This window comes from Cryptomeria japonica, chromosome 5 (assembly GCF_030272615.1).
Source record: "Cryptomeria japonica chromosome 5, Sugi_1.0, whole genome shotgun sequence".
Lineage (NCBI taxonomy): Eukaryota > Viridiplantae > Streptophyta > Pinopsida > Cupressales > Cupressaceae > Cryptomeria > Cryptomeria japonica.
Window position 1 is genome coordinate 588,780,943 of NC_081409.1, and position 22,916 is coordinate 588,803,858.

The 22,916-nt window shown below is 36.2% G+C and overlaps 1 protein-coding gene across 3 annotated transcripts in view; it reads left to right on the plus strand.

Moving 5' to 3' along the window:
• The window catches only part of LOC131029530 (prolyl 4-hydroxylase 1), a 213,778-nt gene that overhangs the window by 63,393 nt on the left and 127,469 nt on the right, over positions 1-22,916 (plus strand). For all 3 annotated transcript variants that reach the window (XR_009102788.2, XM_057960037.2, XM_057960036.2), the window contains 2 exons: positions 19,476-19,528; positions 19,686-19,751. Coding sequence is in view for 2 of the 3 variants with exons in the window: in XM_057960037.2 (XP_057816020.1) it covers positions 19,476-19,528; positions 19,686-19,751 (119 nt within the window). In the remaining variant the exon portion in view is untranslated. The remainder of the gene's footprint in view (positions 1-19,475; positions 19,529-19,685; positions 19,752-22,916) is intronic.

A 22,916-nucleotide genomic window follows, 5' to 3' on the forward strand; every position in this document is an offset into this window, starting at 1 on the left:
AGAAGACAACTTGGTAGTTTTAAAAATTTTAATATATGGTTGAATGACAAATTATTTTTGTAGTAGCATCTTATACTAATGTCTTATTAATCTCTGTAATTATAGAAACCACAAAAATAGTATATTAACTTTTCATTGTAATTATGAGTTATAACCACAGTTATTAATAACACCAATAATTTATTTGAACAAAGTTCTAATCATGTGTTTTTACATTGTTTTGAGATCATGAATCTTTTATTGTATAGAGAATCAAGATAAGGCTATCTATGACAGTCGCTGAAGAGACAAAATCAAGGGGTCTGAGAAAACACCCATTTACAAGCAATTAAACTTTAAATATCTGAGTTTCAAAGAATGACCAAAACCAATAAACATTTACCATACACAGCAGCTTATAAATACTTTTAGTATGATGAGATCGATATGCTATCTGCATGATTTATATTAGAATAGCATGATAGATGTATCTATTTTTATACATTTGTGTTTGATTGTAAATTTCATCAAAATGATTTTGATTTAGACATTGATGTCTTTATTGCGTGCTTAATATTGTCTATCATTTTTCTGGCTCAACTGATTGTGGATTCCATGGGCTCAAGTTGACATTTGTTCTGTCGACATTCACTTCACATCAGCAACTTGCATAGCATCCAGTCAGAAAAAATGTACTTTCCATTCAGTTGTACTTGTCTAGGCATGAGTGTTGCTACAACTAGCAGCTTTTCATTTAGTACCATAGTAGCATTACACTGCAAAAACATGATTAATCCCAAGTAATTGCAACCTACCAAATTTGCCATGCTTAGATACAGGTTAATTAAAGCATGGAAGACTAGAATTTTTTTACTTTTAAAACCTTATTTTAAATAATTAGAATTTTTGTGATGTACTATTTTTGTGCTCCACAATGGTAGCACTTACTATTTTAGGGCCGGCCTTTTGTTTTTCACATCAACCCTCTTAGATGAAAGTAAAATAGTTATGAAATGAAAATACTCTTATTGATAATTAGAATTTTTGTAATGTACTATGCTTATTCCTAATCCGCATTAACTATAGATGATAGGAACTAATAAATTTAAAATTTTCTCTATCTTTATAAATATGATATCATTTATAATTTTCTTGAGATTTTGAGATTTTTTTCTAATTGAATTCCATTTACATTTTTAACGTTCTGTGTTTATACTGTATAAATTGAATGCTACAATGTGTTGTACTCCTCTGTGGTTGGTTACTTTTCTGTCTAGCCTTAAGAATCAGCTTCTTGATTGGGTCATACATCAGGCTATTTTTAGGACTTTGAATTCAGCACTGTCGAAATTCATTGCTATTCTTTGCAGTGCATACCATTGATCCTCCAGGAAAGAGAAGCAAGGGATGAATGTTATGCTTCAGTACTTGAAAAGCTTGCTGGAGACAACCTTCAAGCTCATCCTTGTTTAAATGAATTGGTTCCATTGGTGTGCAGAGTATGCCATTGCTTCTATTTGGGGATTAAGATGCATGCCACTTGATTTCTCCGAACAATTTGATGTGTTTACACCATTTTCTTCCTCTTCTCATATTTTTTAAGATAAACCTGGGCTGTATCTGATACCCATATCTTGGCGTGTACTTGAGTATTTTAACTTTGATAAGATCAGTATCATAGACTTATAGAAATGTCAATTTGTGAAGTACTGCACATTTGATGTCTGACAAAGGCAAATCAGTACAAATGCCTTGACTACCTTTCATGTTTGATTTAGGAGTCCTGATTTTTGGCATACTAGTGGCATTGATCTGGATTAGTTGATTCCTCTTTAAACCCTTGAAATAGCTGATTCTTACTGAAAGCATAGGCCTTTCAACAGGTTCCAAATTGGCACTTATATTTCATTGACTGTAATTGACTCTTTCCCATGTCCTGGTCTACATATATCACTAAAACCCTTGGTCTATGTAGTGCATCACATAATTTCTAATGTGATCAGTATGCTGTCCCTTGACCATCTGTGGAAAATTTGATAGGAAGTATTGTACTGCACCTTCTGCTGTGTCTCTTTCCTGCCTTTTTCTGAGTGTCTTGTGAATTGAGTGGAGTATGGGGGTTATACAAGTGGGAAGTGGTAGACAAATGACATTGGTAGTGAGGAATAATAGTAATGTTAAAAGCTAGATGTGGGGTGTAGGATAGACTTGGGACTTTATTTAAATTCACATTGGGATGTCTGTAGTAGAGATCAGTTATTAATACTTGCTACTAGAATATATAAAGTATAAACCATCATCTTGATGTGACATGTCCTATCCAGTGTGCCCCTTTATTCTAATATAATAACTTATTACTCAATTCATTCGTTTGCCCATATCCACTACCATACTCAGATTTTTTTCAATATGTAAAATCAAATGTTATATTTTTAAATTTTTAACATGCTTGTACTTGGGAGGTAAAAGAGATAAATAAAAATAAAACATGCCCTAAATCCTAACTCTGTGGTGCTGTGTTTACCAAACCTATCAGCTATTGACATCTTCCTTCCACTTGAAACCCTATGAGATAAATCTACCTTTATTTGTCATCTTCATTGTATATTTTTTCCCCTGTTTTGCTCTGTATTAATTTATCTCCTTATACATTTCCCATCGTTTTTAGCCCTCCCAACAACCTCTAAGCACCCCTTTTTGTTGCCCTTTGACTTCCTTTAGCACAATTACCCATCTTAATTAAAGTGATATGTTCTCTGAAATTGTTGACGCCTATTTTTTGCTGGGAATGAAAATGATTAAGCTTGGTAGAGAATATTTAAACTGAAGTTTCTTTTCCAACTAGGATGAAGCCCAAGTATGGTGGTGTAGCATCAGTTTTACAATCAAAATTAATTTAACTTGAAAACAGCTCAAGAATTTATTTTTTTAGTGGAAAGATGTTCAAAGAATGGAAATATGAACTTGAAATTTTATTATTTAAAGCTAAATTGAAAGACCATGCTGATGAAATATTGAAATTTAAAGTGAAATACAGCATTCTTTGAAGATTATATTAGAGAAATTTGGAGAGATTTGGCACCTTTGTGGCCCTAAGTAAACTCCTCTTAGAGAACTAAGAGTTTGAAAGAAGGGGAAAAGATTTCATGATAAATTGAAAACTGATATGTTATTAAATTAACTTCGACCCTTGTAATGGATTTCAATACTAACAGAGATCTTTAAACAAACAAATTAGAATGTAGGAAATTTATTCTTCTCATGCATATATTTGTTCTTCATACATATGAGAAAGAAGAAGACAATACAAAAGGCATAAATGTGATAAGTGGAAAGTTTGCTGTGGTAAAAGCCATGAAAATGGTTAGGATGTGGTCTAAAAGAGTTTCAAAGAAGAAATCAAAAGGTGTAAAGATTTCAAACATACTTTGGCTTTGATAGTCAAATATGGATAGGCAAGACATAAAGAAGGTTGGTGGGTTAAATTGTTAGAGTGATCATTCTAAATGCAAAAAAGGGATTATCAGACTAGGCTTGGAGCTAAGGGCAATGTGGGTGTTGTTATAGCTATGCTTTAGTATTTGATAAAAAGAATCTTGCGTAAAGCTGTATTGATTATGTAATGCCCCATTCCTAAACTAAGATTGGTTCCCACAAGCATTACCCGTTGAGATCATTCAAATTCGAGAAGTCTCCTATAGAGACGAATTTGAAAATGAAATTCAAACTTGTAATAGCAATACTAAGATGGTTGATCATAAAAGCAATAACCAAGAAGAGAATATGAACGATACAAACCATTGGTATCAAACAAAGACATCTCAAGGTGCAGTGATTAAATACAAGGAGAATGAACGATGAGAGTTTCAAAGACTTATCTTCGACTATGGCAACCAAACACTTAGAAGTCTCTGGAAAGCCTTGATGTGGCATCAATATTCTCAGAACCATTTACACGTCAGATATCAGCAGCGAGTAAACTAGGTGAGTATATTGAGAGTGAAGCCAAAAATCACTGCCCATAAAGGGAATTAGCAAAACACACCGATTAATTTTATATTCTATTGTGCTGAGCAAGAGATTATGTATGAGCAGTTATCACCGACGGTTTAATTGAAGACAAATTATAATACCACTAAGTATGGCTAATAGCTAGTAAATATCGAGGATATGAGTGATATAGTTCGATATTTATATGTAGCCGTGATACATTACAAAGGTTGGAATTATGTCTTGCATTACGGGAGGAGTTGGTTCGTTCACGCACATAGAATCTCATGGGTAGGAAACGATACGAGCAAGGAGGAAGACTTTGCCGATCATGGAATATCACAGCGGAGCAACCAGATAAACATCAATTAAATAAACTTAGAATAGATATATGAGCAACCAGCAATCATTAAACATATCGATCATACAATAATGTTTATGAATCCTATCAAGACCTATCACATACACTGACGGAGGACAACCTATTAAGCATTGCATCTTGATCATCATACATATGCAAAGATTCATGAATAACGACTCTATTGCAAACTACTTATTAGTTATTGGGTTGGTAAGACTTACGAAAGAAAAGGGATGAGGAAAGACTTGAATCATCGATTAATTCATCAACTGATTTGGATTATGAATGCAGCGATTAGTAATAATCATGAAGTATTGCGATTAGTACTACGAAAAAGAGTTGGTAATAAGACACGTCTTTTGAATGCAACTCGTCATTCCATTTACAAGATATAAGAAGGCATTCAAAATCTTTCAAACAGCATCATCGATTTTGGAAAAACTTCTTGAATCTTATCCATTTACTGGATGTGCCCTTGTGATATTGTTCTTATTCTCCATTACATAGTTTAATTGCAAAGATTACACAGTGTAAGTGTGAGGAATTGAATTAAGTGTTCCGATATTCTAAGGTATCCTAAAAGGGGACATTATAAGTGGTATCAAAGCATGTTCCTGCCAGCCTAAGGAAAATAGTTAATGCAACTTAGTCAGTGAGCAATTAGGGCTCTAGAAAGGGAAAAATGGAAGGCTACCCACCAAAACAACACTAAGGACTCACAAATGGAGTATGAATGGAGAGGTTACATTAAAAGAAACAAACAAACAATTGAAGAATTACGTCAAGCTCTTCAAAACATAAATGATACACTTAACAAAAGGCATGAGAGGGAAGATACCCACAACCAATCTGAGAAAAATCATGAAACTACAACAGCGTCAAAATCAAGCACAAATTGACATCCCTTCTTTACCAGGGAGAGACCACCAAGAGAAAATAGGGAAATTCACAATCCTAATATGAGGGAGCTTGCCATAGAATATGTAGGACTTGAGCTCGAAGTCAAAAGAAGCATCCCTTTTGCAGCCTATTGTAAGGTAGCAACAATGAACATTCGCAAAAAAGGAAATAACCTAGCAAATGAAAACCTACATCACAAATTAGGAAAATTAAGCATTTCTAGTTTTTACGGGACAAAAAATCTCAGCCCATGCTTGGATTAAAAAATTAGAAACATACTTGACCCTTAGTCCCATGTTAGAAGAGAAGGCCATCACATTTGCCATACTACACCTAGGAGTCGCCCATGACTGGTGGCACCATGGATTGATCACCCAAGATCATAAGAACATAAAAACTTATGATGCATTTAAGAAAAGATTGATAGAAAGATTCAAACAAAAGCATCCCCAAAGGCACATCAGGGAGCTAATGAGGATAAGACAAAGGGGATCACTTGAAGAGTATGTGGCAGAATTTCGAAGGACAACAGTCATGGTACTCGAGATATCCGAAGATAGGCTCATCTACCTATTGTGGAAGGATTATTAGACACCACTCACAGATTAGTAAATGCCTTGGATCCTACTACACTACAAGAAGCAATTCTTAAGTCCACAAGGCTTGACCCCACCCAAAAAAAGGAAAAAAGTCACCATAAGAGAGCACCACCAAAAGATAGTCATTTCATTGGGGAGGATGGATGCAAGAAACCATATCTTTCCTATAATGATTGGGAAGAATTAAAGAAGGAAGGCCTTTGCTTTGATTGGAAGAAGGATTGGAGAAAAGGACACGTTTGTAAGCAAGATGAAACCATCAAGGCAAAGGTGTGCTACAAATGCCAAAACGAGTGGAGACATGGACACATCTGTAATTCGTAGTACCTTAAGCAAAAGAACTTGTGTTTCAGATGTAATGAAAGGTGGGAGCATAACTAGAACTTGTATATACTGATCCTTAAGATAGAGTCTGGGTTAAGAGATACATAACTAGATCTTGATATTTCTGATATTTAAGCGACCATTTTGCGTGGGAATATTTACTTTTAGCCCAAGAGACTAGGGGATATTTACATTTCTCCCCAAAAGTATTTTATGCAACCTTATCTTGGTTCACCTTTACTTGCCAACACGTGTCAACATCAGGATATGCACCTTGTTAGTTAGGATTTTTATAATGTAACTTTTCTGGATCACCTTATACTTTGCCCTAAATTCATATTTCTCGTAAAACAAGGAACATAATATAGTTAGAGATATAATTCTCACCCAGGAATAAGATAAGTTAGTATTGGAACCCTGCAATCATGTTAGACAAATATTGAAGACATAATTCATAAGATAAATCCATTGCTAGGGTTAGAACATATATTCATAAATAATAAATATAGAAATCTAGTCTACCATGTGGAGTTCAACCATAACGATATAAGGCAAGGAGACATGGTAGGGTGACCTACATTGATCCTCTACCGTAGGCCCAAGAGCAGATCTCCTATCCCCCTTGGTCTCATGTGGCCTTCTGCCATCTCAAATGAGGTGGTGTACCTTTGGGGTCTCAATAGCCGTTCCCTTCATCATGGCATCCTTGCCCTCTTATAATTGAAGATCCCTTGAGTTCATCCTAACAATCAATCAGTATAGGGGTTGTAGAGGAACTGCAATAGGGGTGGCCTAAAGCGATTGTCTACCGTAGACCCAAGGGCAGATCTCCTATCCCCCTTTGCCTCATGTGGCCTAAGGCCATCTGTGGTGTATCTAGTGAGGAATCCATAGCCTTTCCTCCTAATTGCATTCCCTTTCTCACCCTGCCATGATCAATTGTTGCAAATTGGAAATCATATCACTACTCATATCTAATACTATTAAATTCATAGGTATATATGTTATATTAGCATATAAGGATTCATGCATTTATTTCTGCATACAACAGATATATATATATATTTTAAATGATCATTTCTGCATACTACAAAAGATTAGAGTACCACACTTCAGAGCTGATCTGATTGGCTTTATGAGAACTCCTGCTGTTCTTCGATGCCCTCATCAAATGAACCTTCTCCCCTTATATCTTCCAATGTGAGGGAGGGTCACACCTCTTCATCATGTCTGCCATTTGTAATGGTCACAACCTTTCACAATTACCACCCTTCGAAGCCTTTGAAAGAGTCACAACCCTTCATCATTTATGCCCTTTGAAAGAGCCACAACCTTTTGTAATTTCTGCCCTCCTTTGGAAGAGTCACTTCCTTATTTACTCCCCATTCCTTCTTCTGTTGATTCTTGTTTGATTCACATGCTCCATTGTTTCTGTTCTCCTCTATCTCCACTCTCAAATGAGGTTCTCTTCTCCCTTTTATATCTCTTGTTTGAGGGAATTACAACTTTTCATTTCATACCTTATGACCATTCATTAACTTAATTAAATTTTAATTATATTTAATTTAATTCTTTTATATTTTGATTTTAATTTTATTTTTGTTCTTTTTGTATATTAATGTTAATATTATTTATTATTAATCCTATTTCAAAGTGGGGACATTACAATTTTAGATTTTGGATTTGCTCTTTGGATGACTGTAAATAACTGATTAAGGGTTTCTCCCTGAAACAACTATTTATGTCATATATCGGGCATTTGACTCCACAATTATAATATTGTATTTTATTCTAATATTGAATTACATGTTATGATTTCCATTGCATATTAGGGCACAATTCCATTGATTTAAGATCCTGGCCTCGCTTTCCTCTTTATTTGTGCACTAGCTGCCTTGTTGATTATGGTGTGTGTCTTGCATAATCATGTTATCCTTCTTTTAATGTTTGGCTTGGGTTCAACTAAAACTGAGTAGGCCCATTTAGAGTTTGGACTCACACTTAGACTTGTGGAACATTTACAAAAAATGTCTAGAATCAACAATTTAAAAGAATATGAGATTACCATTTATCACAAACATAAATGTCAATTTTATACATTCCTCCATATCCTTACAACTTGGATAGAATTGAGCAAGATGTTCTCATAATCTCTGCATAAGCCTTGTTGTTCTCATTATAGTAGAATTTTGAGTTTAAGAATTGCCCAGCATGTAATGGCATGCAGAAGTGCCAATGCTTCCTTTGCTCTGTAATGCTCCAAATGTAACAGCAGTCACTCTTTATTACATCTTAGAAATCTATAATGACCTCATTGGCTTTGTCCATGCTCTTGTAAAATGTAGTCCATTGGGGATTCTTCTTTTTTGATCAAGCAAAGAACAAACACAAAAGGCTCTATCCTTTGTAATTATTTATAATTTTTATTCTTGAAGTTTGGACTTGAGAAGTAATCATGAAAATTCGAAAAAAGATAGAACATTCAGATTTCCTTTGCTTTGTTGCAAAAATTGGCACTATAAAGAACCTAATCTCCAACATTGTTGCCAGTCCACTTCCTTGCATAATTTGGAGGATTCCACTAAAGATTCTTTTGAGAGCAGCCTTTTCAACAAGTATTTTAAAAAGTAAAGCGACTCACATTGGTAGAGGCTCCTTTCTCTCCATGAACTTCGTCATCAAGTTGAGGACCCTAGTCTAGTTGTAACTTGTAGTGTCTACAAATGTTTGTCCCTCTACCTAGGTTTATCCCAATGCATTTTCTCAAGCTCTTCAGCTTAAGATCAAGGTAATTTTCTGCACACGGGTTCTAAAAATAGTTGGGTGTCTTTGCATTAGAAATCTTGTCAATGCATAACGGTGGCATTGTTGATGACTGCTCGGAAAATATTTTTTGATGGCCATCTGAAGTTTCAACAACCTCCTTCATTGCTTTACACAAATACTTAGCATTCCTCTCTTTTTGGAATCATTGGTGGACTTAACCCTTCATGGAATCGACAAGGAAACTAGAAGTGTTCTTGTACCATTTTCAAACTATGATATTGATATGACTCTTCTTTTTCAATATGGTGCTTTGCTGATCTAAACTTCTAATGCCATTATCACCAGTGTTTCTCTAAGTTTCTAGGATGGGAAAATGGGGTTTTGGGTATGTCAAAAAAATTCATAATTTTTGGGAGCAACAGTGAGATAATCAATGCCAATTGTCAAAGCATTAATGTTATCAATTTGAATATTCTAGTAGCTGAAAATTGGAATCCATCACAAATGAGTTGAAACTACCAATTAGAGTCTACAAGACTACAAGTGAGAAGCATCATAATGACAAAAATGGGAATGCCAAAAAAATTTAATCCATAGCTAATTTTGTTTGAGCAACAAGCTCAAAAAATAGAGTCATCATCATCAACTGGACAACTCAGAAAATCCTCATTAGTGGGCCTGCTGAAAGGCATTGTATCCTCCTGCAATATGAGTCCATCCAATCTTGTTTGCAGCTCTTGCTCCTTATCAACTTGTTGCAGCTCCTTAGGTTCTATGTTTCACTTTGTTGTTGGGCTCCTTATAAGCTCTGCTTACCTTGGTTATAAGCTCCTTATAATAAGCAAATTGAGCAACATGAGGAGGACAACCATTGCCAGAATACAAATCAGAAATGACCCCATCTTCACCATCCTTCACGTGTACATTGAAAACATTTGTAATTGGGGTTGGTGATGATGAATACATGCCTTTCTATTTCCCCCTTGATTCTATTTCACTCACCTCAAATTTCGGAAATGTAGGTGGCTTGCTTGAACCTCCTTGTACAAGAAATTGTGGCTATAGGGATGCTACCTTGAACTAATTTGATCATGTCAATCCTCTTCAAGTATGAGTTTGCCACAAGATTCAAGCTCTTTACTAAGGGTATCTAAAAACTTTGTATTAACCCTCACAAGCCCTCCCAATCCTTTGAGGAAATGTTGCATTTCAAAAGTTGACTCCCAATTGAATTAGGTTTCTTGTTAGTGCTAAGCAATGTTGCAATTAGCACAAAGGAGTGTTCTATTTAAATGGGACCTTGGCATATGGTGCCAACAACTTGTGAAGGCAATTCGTTTGCAGTGCACTCCTAGTTGAATTGCTTGTACCAAAAAAAAAGGGATCAATCTCATCCAAATCAATAGGTTGCTTTGATTTGTCCAATTTATTTTGTGAAGCCGAAGGTTGTATTGCACAAAACCTAGATGATTGAGCCATTGTTGGGTCAACTTATTATGCTTCTTCATGTGAATGGCACGAAGCAAATTCTAGTTAAGCTTATAACTAGAAGCATTGCAAGGTTGAGACAAAATTTAGAGGGCTAGCTTTGCAGATTTGAGGTATTTCCAACCCAATCTTCACACCATGAACATGCAAAGAAGAGATTCAACAGTGTTCAAATAAACAATATTCCATCAATGATTGTAATTTGTAGCTTGCATGATATAAGGCTTCACTTTTTCTTGCTTGGTGTCTAAGTTGATCTTGTTCATATAGCTAATGGTGAAGAAACGAGCCTCCCCTTAGCTTGTTATTAATTTTGCAACTTTGAAATGATGAGGTCTCTCACCTCAACCTATTGTGACGTTTTCACACATCGCCCCATTGTAAATGGGGACTTTTTCGCTTTCTAGGTTAGTTGTCTTAGCTTAGCCGTTGGTAGAGTCTTTTGCTATTAGCCTTTGCATTGAAGAAGTGTAGTTGGTCAAGAGCTAATCAAGTCAAGTCTCTCTCTCTCTTGATTAAGTGAGGTCGGTAAAGTCTCCAAGGCTTTCGAAATGAAGGATTTACATCATTTGTTTGCAGAACTAGGGATGGAATGCTAAATTTGGCTAAGGCATAAAAATTTCCTTTGAATGGAGGCATTGACAGCACTTCCTTTGCCCAGCCAAGGCATAATCACTTCCACTTCTCCTAGCACTGTCAGTGGGTGCCCAAACTCAATTACTCCCATTTCCATTCCTCACCATTGCCATCACCATTTCACCTTTCCATTGCCTTTCAATAAGTCCAATGGCACTTCCTTTGCCATCCAATAAGTCCGAAATCACCTCCTTTGCTAGTGAAAAAGTTTGAGTGCATTTCCATTGACCCCCCAAAAGTATGAAATTCTTCCCTTGCTTTTGGAAAAGTTCAAAATTTTTCTTGATGATCATTGGTAAGAGTGATTGCTAGTGCTAAACGTCTAATTTTTATTTTTCAAGGAAAATGTTCAATTATGCAACCAAGTCGGCTTCCTAGAAGATGGGAGAGAATTTTGTAAAATGTGATCAAGTCGGCCAAGGTGGATGAAGAGACACACCACATCCCTTGAACGCCTTTAAATGATAAGTTAATCATGTCATTTGATCACAATAGCAAAGAGAATAATGTGCAGAGCAGTGATTTTTGTCTTCATAGTGCAGCAAAGTTGATCAAGAGTAAGGTGATTTCATCCATTCATCTTCAGCATCAGCGAACCCTGTCTACAATCAGCATCAGCAAGGAAAGCTTTCTGGACAGCGAGTTCAACCTCAACATCAGCAATCAGGTCTTAGAGGATGATAGCACAATAAAATCAGAGGTGAAGTGTATGATTGTAAGTGAATACAAAGGAATTATAAGGATGTGAGGTCAGAATTCAAGAGCATACGGAATTCATTAAGGGATATTAATTCAGTTAGCATCAAGGTCCCAAAGGTACGGTGTCAAAAGATCAACATCAAGAGTAACATTTCAATGGAGCAATAATAACAAGATGATCAGCAGTTCAAGATAACATGGAAGATAATAAAAGATAGTAATGCAGACACTATATGGCAAAGGAAGATAACATTATAAAAGGAAGATCAAGCTCTTAAGGATTAATTTTTACAATCCAAGAAGTTATTGCCAGTATAGCAAGGAAGTGATTCTGGACCCTCTACCTTAGAGGGTTTGATCCTCAGGAAGGGTACAATTTGGGAATATCCTCTACCTTCATCTCATCCCCACCATTATCAAACCAAGCTTGGAAATGTTGAGTATCAAGAGATATTGCTCAACATTCCTTCATGATAATCCATCAAGTCTACAAGTGCAAATTGAGGTGGCATCCTAGTCACTACTCCATCAATTAGAAGGTTCCACATCAGCATGTCCAGATGCAATACACTTGACTCATCATATGGAGACACAAACTTTGAGCTACCTACTCCCATTTTCTATTGGTTCACATTCAATATTGAACCTAAATGTAATTTTCTCATTGGACAAAAGGAGTTTGTTGTAACAAACCCTAATTAGGGTTTTCATCTTGTAATCTCGGCCATTAACGGTGACTCAATCTGAGCCACCTATTGTAAAGAGCTATCTATAAAACGCTCACTCTTCCCATTCGTAAAAAATATAGCAGGTTAATAGGTTAGGAATAGTTAATAGTTCAACAATAGTGAATAGTTGATAGATGTTAGATAGCAAGCAGTTAGAATAGAGTAGGAGAAGAGGAAATTGTTGCTAAGACTTGTAAATGGAAGTACTCTTTTCATTGAAGATATGGTGAAATGTGTTGTTTCAACAAAAACCATGATTTCTACTTCTCATTTGCTTTCATTTTGATTAGATGAATGAAAGGAATTGTGAATGATTAATGATGAAATTCATATATCCATACCACTAGCGATTTGCTTACTGTAAGTTTGCCTTGTGTGGTCAATTGGAAATTTTAAATGAGCTTAACTTCAATTACTACCTGCCTCATTGATATGCATCGTCTTTATGGTGTCTATGCCATTGGTGATAATTTGAACATAATTCTATCCTCCTTAGAAGATCGCACTAGCTTTGTTGAGTTGTTCTTTGATGGCGAAGCGGAGCTTAGTTGAATTTCACTCAGTCGTTCATTGTCTCTTACATTCATATAGTTAGACAAGACCCATCAAACCTTATATCTTTTGCCATTTTATTTCCAAGCAAGTAGTTAGAATCTATGTTCCAGCAACATTCAAATGTTCAACATTCAATTATTAAATGTAAGTCCCCTTGGATTACCAGCAATCACATCAACTGTTGAGCTTATCCACGAGTCAAGACTTGATAGTAGAAACCTTGGAGTTGTCTCATTTGATCACGAAGCATAGCATTTGAGAGACTTTATTCAAGAGAGAATAAGATACCTTTGTATTTTATTCTGTGTTTGAAGTGCCTAAAAAACACATCAACACAGCCTTGGGTGTCATCCTCTCAATGCATGAGGATAGCCCCCCCCCCCCATCCTCTCCATAAGTGTTTGTGAAGCTATCGGAGAAGAAAAACTGGTGGTTGAGGTAGTACCTTGTTGCATGAATGGGTTGATGGCCTCTACTTGGGGAAAATCCACTTGCATTCCTCCCCTTGTAATATTTTTTGGTGGTCTCTTTGACCCTATCCATGGTCTAATAAATATGTCCCATGGGGTTTTCTCTCCATCCATCAAGAGCAAAACCATCACCAACAGATCCAATACCTACAAAGTACAAAGTACAAATTTAATTTACAACTTTCAATGAAACTAAATGTTTTTGAAGTTAAAAAATAAAGGATTCAATTTGAAATTTAAATTGAAGTTTGAAGTTATCTTGACAATCTCTAAAGCTCTCTTTGCAAAACCACCATCAAAATTTGTTTTTGCGATCCTCTCCCCATTACGTTGCTTTGAATAAGTTGTGCCTAGCCATGCTTGACTCACAAACACTTGTCTCAAGGGAATCAATAAATTAGAAATACTTTGCAATGTTAGAAAATTAGTTGGATGATATAAATATATTTTGTTATAATTTTTGCATCTTCTAGAATTGGTCTCATCCAATCAATTTTTCTTATCCTTCATAAAAGGGTCAAGTCAATGAATTGCATAAAGGGTCCAAAGTGTTGGATGTCTCTTTTGAAGCAATCTTGCACCTACCACATATGCGTCTACATTGTTAGTAACAACTTGGACAACATTTTGTATGCCCGTGTTTAAAACAACCTTCGTCAATATTAAGCTCAAATCTTCTACATCATTTTTTTTTGGAGACATCAATTGACTTAAAAAAATTAACTCACTTTTGAAGCACTTAAAATCATTGTTCCATGGGCGTTGGGGACGGGGGGACATGGGGATGTGTTTCCGGGACGGGGGGACCAAGGGCCTAATTTTGGGGATGGTGGGGGGACGACGGTGGGGGGGGGTGGCAGGGTGGTGGTGCTGATATAGTTATACATATACATATAGTACTTGAAAAATTAGTTTTGAAAAAATGTATGACAGTATAAGAATTACATTTCAAATGAGACTATAGGAAATTTGAAATACTAAATCTAAATACCAAGATTTCTTCAATGCTAATTGTGTTGTTATATGGAGCCTAATCAGACTCGGAGATTAACTTTTCCCTACTTCTATCGCCGCGGTTTCCCCCTATATTTTTCAACGGGGGTTTGGGGGTAGCACCCCTTGCGCGTTCCAATTAGGGTTACCCCTTAACCCCCCAAAAGTCACTTTTTAAATTTTTTTTAATTTTAAACATTGCATATACGTGGGGGCAACAAGAGACGTTTGGGCATCTCCCCGTCCCTCGAGAGATGTCTGCATGTCTCTCGAAGGACGGGGAGATGCCTAGATGTCTCCCAAGGAGACGTGGAGATGTGGAGGCGTCTCCCCATCTCCGGCGGCGCTTGGGTGGCGGTGGCGGGACGACGGGGGATGTCGCGCCCTCGTCTCCGAGACGCGGCCAAAAAAGGGGGGGGGATGCGTCCTCGTGGAACACTGCTTAAAATTGACAAGGGTGCGATTCCTTCTATTCGCCCACCCATCTAAAAGAATTGTGCATCCATTGCTTCTTTTTCTATTCCACAATTCTTTTTGCATCTACAATGGTGTCTTAAAGCAACCTGCCACTTAAATCATTTCAAGAGGGCACCTTGTACTCTTTTCTTCCAACTGTCAATGTTGTCACCAAATACTCCCAATATTGAATCCTTGCCACGTTGAAGGGAAGGTTGTTGTAATACCAAAACTTTGTGCTAGTTTAATTTGCTTCTTTGTGTGCCTCCTTGTTCCATTTTGTAGCTTCCAATGAAGGTTGTGCTCTTTTTACATTTATAGCCACAAAAGCCCCTACAATTGAGTTTTACATGAGCTGGATGGAGTGGATGTGTTATGTATGTGCAGACTAACATTCACAATGCCTAGCATATGTACATTGAATTTTGTTGGCAAATTAGGAGCAATGGTTGCTACTACGATTGCTTGTGCCCTTGCCCTCTCCAATTTCCTTTCATCTAGTGATGCAATAATGGCCATCATCTCTTGTTTCACCTCTTCTAGGTCTGTTGGACATGGCTTGGAACTACAATTAGTAATGCTTGCAAGATGGTATTTGAGGCGATTGATGTCTCCACTAAAGCTTCTTCGTGCAGCAATTACAAATAATATCAATAAGAACAAAGAAATTAGAACATTATTTTTAAAAAATCATGTAAAAATTTAAATGCATTTTAAAATTCAATTGTAATATGGTAATATGGTAATTGAATTAATGAATTTGACAAAAGTGTAATCTTTTAATCTTAAAATGTAAACCCTATTGTCAAAAAGAATTTAAAATTAAAAATAAAATGAATCAAGTTAGTGTAAATCATTTAAATTTTAATCAATTGGCGATTTAGAATCAGTTCAATACAATAAAATATGTAAATTTGACATGTTAAAAAATTAGAAATGATTTACAAATTTAAATGCTTGAAGAAAAAGGAACAATTTTTTTTTGAACTAATCTGATGTGAATCCAAAATTCCAGAATTTTTTTCTTCAAATCCCCTAAAAAATCTTCCCAATTTGCTCGAGCTCTTGCTTGCTGTTGTGTGTGTTGAAGGGTGAATGGGGATTTTACAGACCAAAAATCATGTTTTTATTTGTCAAACTAGTTTTTTTCTGTGGTAGTTGCATGTTCATAGCCCTTGGTGAATTATTTTGCACAGACTTACCGAAAAGGTTGGCAAATTTTCGTTGATGAACAGGAAAAAAACTTGGTGAGAAACATTGTGAGTACTCGTGGTGCATAAGAACTCACAAGTACTTGTAACTCGTCAAGTTTGCAATCTATGCTACATATCATCTTTCTTGTTTTGCTCTTTCGTTTTCTTTTTCAGTCTTTCGTCATTTTCCTTCACTTTTAATTGGCTTTGAGTTTCTTGAACTCTCTTCTTGCTCACAAAACCCAAAATAAGAAAATGCAAAATGAAAACAAAAATATGATATTGGACTAATGCAAATAGAAATAAAATATAAGTTTATATGCTGGGGGCCTTTGTAGGACTCTGACAAGGCTTTGGGGATTTTTTTTTTCATGTTTTGAAATCTCCATATCTGTTGGGGACATCAGGACCTCCCAGGGACATTGGGGATGGCATGGCATCTACCGAGGGTCCCCCTTCTAGGAAATGTCTTAGGAGGTGCCCTGTATGTTGAGGGGTTCCTATGGGACATTCACAAATTTGGCAAGAACAAGGGGATAAGTGGGAATGTTCTTTCTGTCCCTAGAACAGGTTAAAAACTCCTAGGATGTGTCCCTGTGGGAAACTGTTAATCACACAATGACTGACAACTGAACAATATACATTGGATTTGTGATATTTTGCAAAGAAAGATGTTCACATGCAGTTTCCTAGTTGGGTTTATCGTACACAGGAGATGAGTCTTTGGCATCACACAATGACTGACAACTGAACAATATACATTGGATTTGTGATATTTTGCAAAGAAAGATGTTCACATGCAGTTTCCTAGTTGGGTTTATCGTACACAGGAGATGAGTCTTTGGCTTGGCTTTTTCATTGGTATCTATCTCAAAGTAGAAATAAAGAACAAAAATCAAAGATTGGCCTTTATATAAATGACATACATTAAGAATCACAATCATTGACCTCTGTTCTTTGTATCCTTGTCTAATGATACTATGACTGGCTCTGTTCATTCCAGGAATTTGTTTCAACCATGGTTGTTTTTTTGTTCTTGGTCTGGTTAGATAGGAAGTGATTTGTTTTGGCTGACTGGCTTCATATTCTATCCTGCTTTGTTGTCTAATATGCAGTATGGAAGAAAGAAGGGTCATGACATAAAATGGTTGCAAACATAAGAGGAATCATTGCAATATGTTTTTATTTAAAGTGATTATTATATTTTAGCACTTTGAAGATGGATATGGTTCCTATCGAGGTGAGCTAAATGAGGATATGTGCAACAGGGTACAGAGCTACTACATCCATCTTTATTGGACAATTACTTATCACTCAAGAGAAGCAGGTCTTTGCACCAAAATTCTTATTCTTCTGTTGGACAGAAAGCTCTGTTTTTTGCTGTAGGATGCCATGGTGTTGCCCACCACCCACTAGATTCCTCTCAGGCTGCTACGATGAAAGATCAAGAACAGATTTCCACAGATGAGCTGTTGAAAATTTGAATTTTTTTTATAAACATTATGAAAAAGTAGTCATCAAACTGAACTTCTGAGCTATAATCACCAATGAAGTGAACATATTTGAATTTGTATATAAAACCTTTAGATACCAAGACTTGTTTAATTGCCACTTTGAAGAAATTGCATGTCTTAAGATCATAATGATAATTTGTAAACTTGTTAAATATATGCATATAACACATAAATTCCTAGATGCTCAGTGTATTTTATAAAGGGAAGGGAAGAACAAAAACAAATACAATTGCTCTTACATTGCATCTCAGAAGCAAAGTTCTAGAAAGGATTATGTGTTTGCCTTAAGCATGGTTCAAACAAGGGCTGTAGCTATAAGCTGGCTCCAAAAACGCCACAATTGCATAACACAAGCATAAGTCGAAAATTACACATCTCGGCCGTGCTCGGCAGAACTAGCTGCATCTTTTATTTTTCGGCTGTGTGTATAACACAAAGGTTAGTCAGCCGTTTTGGAGCCAGATTAGTCATGTCCTCAAACAAGCAAGGGTCAATGTTTCAAAACTCTACCCAAGGTCAGGCAGTGACAAGGAATGCTCAAAAAAGCTATTTTCAAATGAATAGCTAGGAACTTCTAGAGCATGAAAAAGATTCTGAAATGGTTCAATAACATGAATCTGCCTAAGGGGACGGAAAAGAAAGGTATAGCCTGTCCCTCCAATATTTGTCCCTTATAAGCATTGCCACATTACTATACCTGCTAGAGGTCACAAAATTTTCTGATTCACAATCCTTTATTGCTACTAGAATATTAGATTTTTGTTCTTTTACTGTTATTCTCAACTGTATAACATTGATTCTGAAGTGTGCTATGCTTAATCATCTTCCCGCTTTTGGTTTCTTGCATACCTCCTAAAAAGTTGAACCTCAACACTCAAATGCTCACAATTTGGGGCCACAGCCACATCTTCTTTTCCTTATTGTAGGGTGTTAAAATAAAAAATGTTGTCTATTGCCACTGAAGTTTATGATGAACTAAAGACCTCTACAACCTAGTATCAAGTCTAGGAGCAGAGAATCACATGGCACATCTGGTTTAGCATTTATGGGACGGTTCAGCTTTACTGAAAAGGCTAGACCATACAATGCTTTATAGAACAGTGCAACACATATTATGGACTTTGCTAATCTAGAAAGCATCCTTGTATAATGAAAATTGACCCTTTGCCTTGGCTGCTCAATACAAATAACTTATGGGCATGGACTTAGACAAATATGGAGTTTGCTAATTCAAACCTCACAGGAAAGAATGGTTTTGCTCTGCACCAAGGATCCAATGGAATTCAACTCTTTGTTGGTTATTCCTTTTTGGTATTTTCCTGTTTCGAATAGCTTCTATCTGGCTAAATACCTTTGAGAATGATTTTTTTTTCCAACGTTTATATTTATGTGATCACTTTACATGCTTTCACCTGAACTGGTAATTTCAACCTCAGTGGTTTACTAATAATAGTGATCTGTGAACTTGATGGGTGAGTGACTAGTTATTGCCAAACTATGGGGCTTCATGAAATGGGCTATTGGTGGCTCACAATTTTGTTGCATAATGTTTTATTTGTTCAAGCCAAAATAATTATTAAAGATAATTAATATATATGTACAGTGCAGATGGAAATAGAAAATTCAGAAGATGGGTCCGATAAGGACTGATAGTTTTGTTGCTTTTCAGATCAGTGCAGTTTTAATCATTCCTTCTTGTCCACTTCTTTCTTTTCTTAAATTTAAGTTTGCTGTTCTAGATGAATATTTTTAGTTTTAATTTGGTGATAATTTTCCATTTGTTAACAATGAAGTTCTTTCTCTGATACATTTTTTCATAGCCAGGATTTTTACCCTGGGAGCGGGATGAAGATGCAAGGATGCTTCGGATTGGATTTGTATGTTGCAAGCTATCTCTTCAATGAAGACAAGTTCTTTTACATCTTAGATGCTTTCTTGTCAATTATGTAAGAGTGCATGTGCCCTTGTCATTACCCAAACACCAAGGAAAAGTTTGGTGAACTACTTTTAATTAAATGTTTTCTTCTTTAACAGGTTAAACCCGAAATAATTTCTTGGTCCCCAAGAATTATTGTTTTCCACAATTTTCTGAGTCCTGAGGTATGCATTTTTTATTTCATTTGTTTGATATTTGTTCTTTGGGGACATATTATTTTCACATTATCTTGTATCAGGCAAATCAGTGTCGTGACGTTGACATGTGCAATTTCATCATGATGTGTTATTACTCAATTTTTTGATAAACTCTATACTCCAAGGATTTTGTGTTGATCTGAATTGTAACTTGAAGAAGAATTTAGTGGCTATACATTCAAATTGATGGTATTGCTTGGCAGTTATACTAGTTACCAGTATGTAAGATGATTCCTTGCCAATGGGTTGAAAAGGGAATAAAGCTCTTGGTGAGATGGTGACCTCCTAAGTAGATTACGTAAAATTTAATTAAAATATGCAAGCTTAAAGTCAACCCATGCCCTGCAGCCAAAGGAGTCTATTGGAGATCATAAAGATCAGTCAAAGCCTGTGCATTATTTTATTTTGGTAGATGTATCATATAACAATAATATGGTGGAATCTACAACTCTTATGAGAGGGGTCCATTTAGCTATCAACAAAGGATAGACCATTTTAGAAGCTAATGGAGATTGCCTTTTTTTAAAGAGCAGCCTTCAATAATTCAGGGAATGCACTAGCTAGAGGCTAAAATCCATTATCAGGATGTGGCTACATTTTTTGGTTCATTTAATGAAATTTCTTCAAAACATGATGCCATAAGGCTTCAAAATTGCCTTAGCATAAATAGATTTTGATTTTAGCATTAGACATGGAGTTTACTTCACTCATTTTGAAGATCCACTTCAAACTGTAATCTAAATATGTTGACTGCTAATGATGCTAATAATAATATGAATCACAATCACTGGGATGGTATCACTAGTTGACATCCATGGTGGTTTTTTATTTCAGCCATTTGGTGATGTTTATATCAAATTTAAATGCTTGCCTAATTTGGAGTTTCAAGCACTAGTCTCATCAGTCAAGTTCTTTAGACAAATCTAACCATTTAAATGCCAGTCCGTTTTAAGTGCTGCAGAGAGTGGATGGTTTCTCGTATGATGGCAATTTTGTCAGTCAAATGACTAACTTTAACACATCTTAATTGGATCAGTAAACTTATTTTATGCTGCAGTGGCTGGTTGCAGTGAGTTATAAATTTGGGGATGATATAGAAACAACTTAGTACACAAATAGTACAGCTGGATAATGTCCCCGTAAGCTTGGAATCATTGAGACGAGAATTCGTTAAACAGTAATTTCACCTTAAACACGAGGAAAAATCAACTCCAATTCGACTTCAGATACTGGAATGTTGCAGGAGAAATTATCTTTTGTAAAAATAATCTAATAAATATATAATAGCAAGGCTGAGCATGGGTTATATCTACATCTGAACTGCTAAGCTGGTTGTGGTTGGAAATGTCTGGAATATTTTTAACTATCCAGCGTTCTGCTGTCTTGATCCACTAAATAGTGTCAAGACATTGCCTAGTAAGAATTGACTTCAAACAAGATTGTTTGGGCTTCCTCTTCTCTGATCCAACAAACAGAAAATCAATTATTTATTTTGCCAACAAAGTTTATTAACATTGATTGAGCTTCCACCTACAATCACCTTGTTCTTGCCCCTCTGAATATTAAATGTTACCTGATGCCCAACCTAACCTAACCCAACCCAACCCAGCAAACTCATCATCCACTTGGCCTCCTCATCAACCCTCCCACATCAGTATAACTCACATTAATTTCAAATTAGGCAAAACATCTGTGGTTTCAAGTGACGCAAATTGGATCTGCTTCAGTTTATCCAGAATCAGACAAAGAGGGACATAATCAGGCCAATCCTTGTGTCCACAAAGGAAAATGGCTGTTATCTCAAGATACAGTCTTCTCTACCCCACACCTTGGTGTCAGTTTTCCTATGGATTAGATGGAAAATAAATTGTGTTAGATTAGATAGTAATGATACAAGAAGATTTTTGGGTGCATTCGGTTGAAAGCATGGTTGCAGGACAATTGGAAACTATGAGGTCTAGTGTCCGTCTTGATTATGCCAAAGGGCTACTTTATAGTTGAGTTTTCATCTAAACAAGAAACGGATTAGGCCTATCATAGTGGACCCTAAGTCATGAAGAGATCTGGTATCTTTATGAAACCATGATCCCTAGCCCTTTAACCACAGTAAGGATTTCTCAAGCATTTTTCATATTTGAGTTTGTCTCCCTCTCTGGAAACTTAGGCAATACTCTCTCTACTTTCTTTAGATATTGGATCAGTGATGCCTCGTCCTTTGTCTATGGGAGGCCATTACCCTTTGGCCTAATTACTTGTAGATGATCTCTAGCGATCCTAGATCTCCTAGGTTGATCACCTTCTTCTTCTAGCACATCTTGGAGGCTAGTGGCTTTAAATGGCTTTGGGATGCAACTATATCACACATTTGATATGAATAAACTTGTGAGACAATGTTTCGCACAACTTTTTTACCAACACATTCCCCCTCAACTATGTGGATCTGCTGCTTCATGGTGGTGTGCTTTGGCTCCTCAACTACGTAGATCTACTCCTCTTGGGCCACCTCCTAGCAGTAGGGACATACATATATTATGAGCTTCTTCCTCACTATGGGAGTTACCTAAGCCTTGGATGCTAAGTGTGATTCTAGAGGGAGTGCTATGCTTACACTTAGAATCCCCTAGCTTGGCCCTCTTAGCCTTATTTACTCTTTGATGAGCACTATTAGATCTTGTATTGGTCTTTACAAAGTCATTGACAATGACACCTGTGACTTCTCCATTTCAGTCTCAGGCTGTAATACTCAATGAGACTTCTTTATCTCTCCAGCACTCCTCAGCATATTTTTTTTGGGGTTCTTGTTCCGCTTACTTGGCTATTTGTGTTGGTTTCTTGACCACACGTTAGTGGTCCCTAGTGGTATTCTATTTTTGTTGTTGATAATTCCCTTATGTGGGCCTCTCTTGGATTCTCTTCTTAGAGCTTTCTATTCTGATCTGATGTACTCTTGAATCCATTGAACTACTTTGTGTCAACCATGGACATTAATATGATCTCTTTCTTTTTCTTCTTCTCCTTTCAAGAGAATAGTACTAAGAATCTTCTTTGATTATGATGGGAAATGCCATTGGGAATATATCAAAACTTCTGAGTTTACTAAACACGAAAGAGTTCTTAACTATGCAATAATTT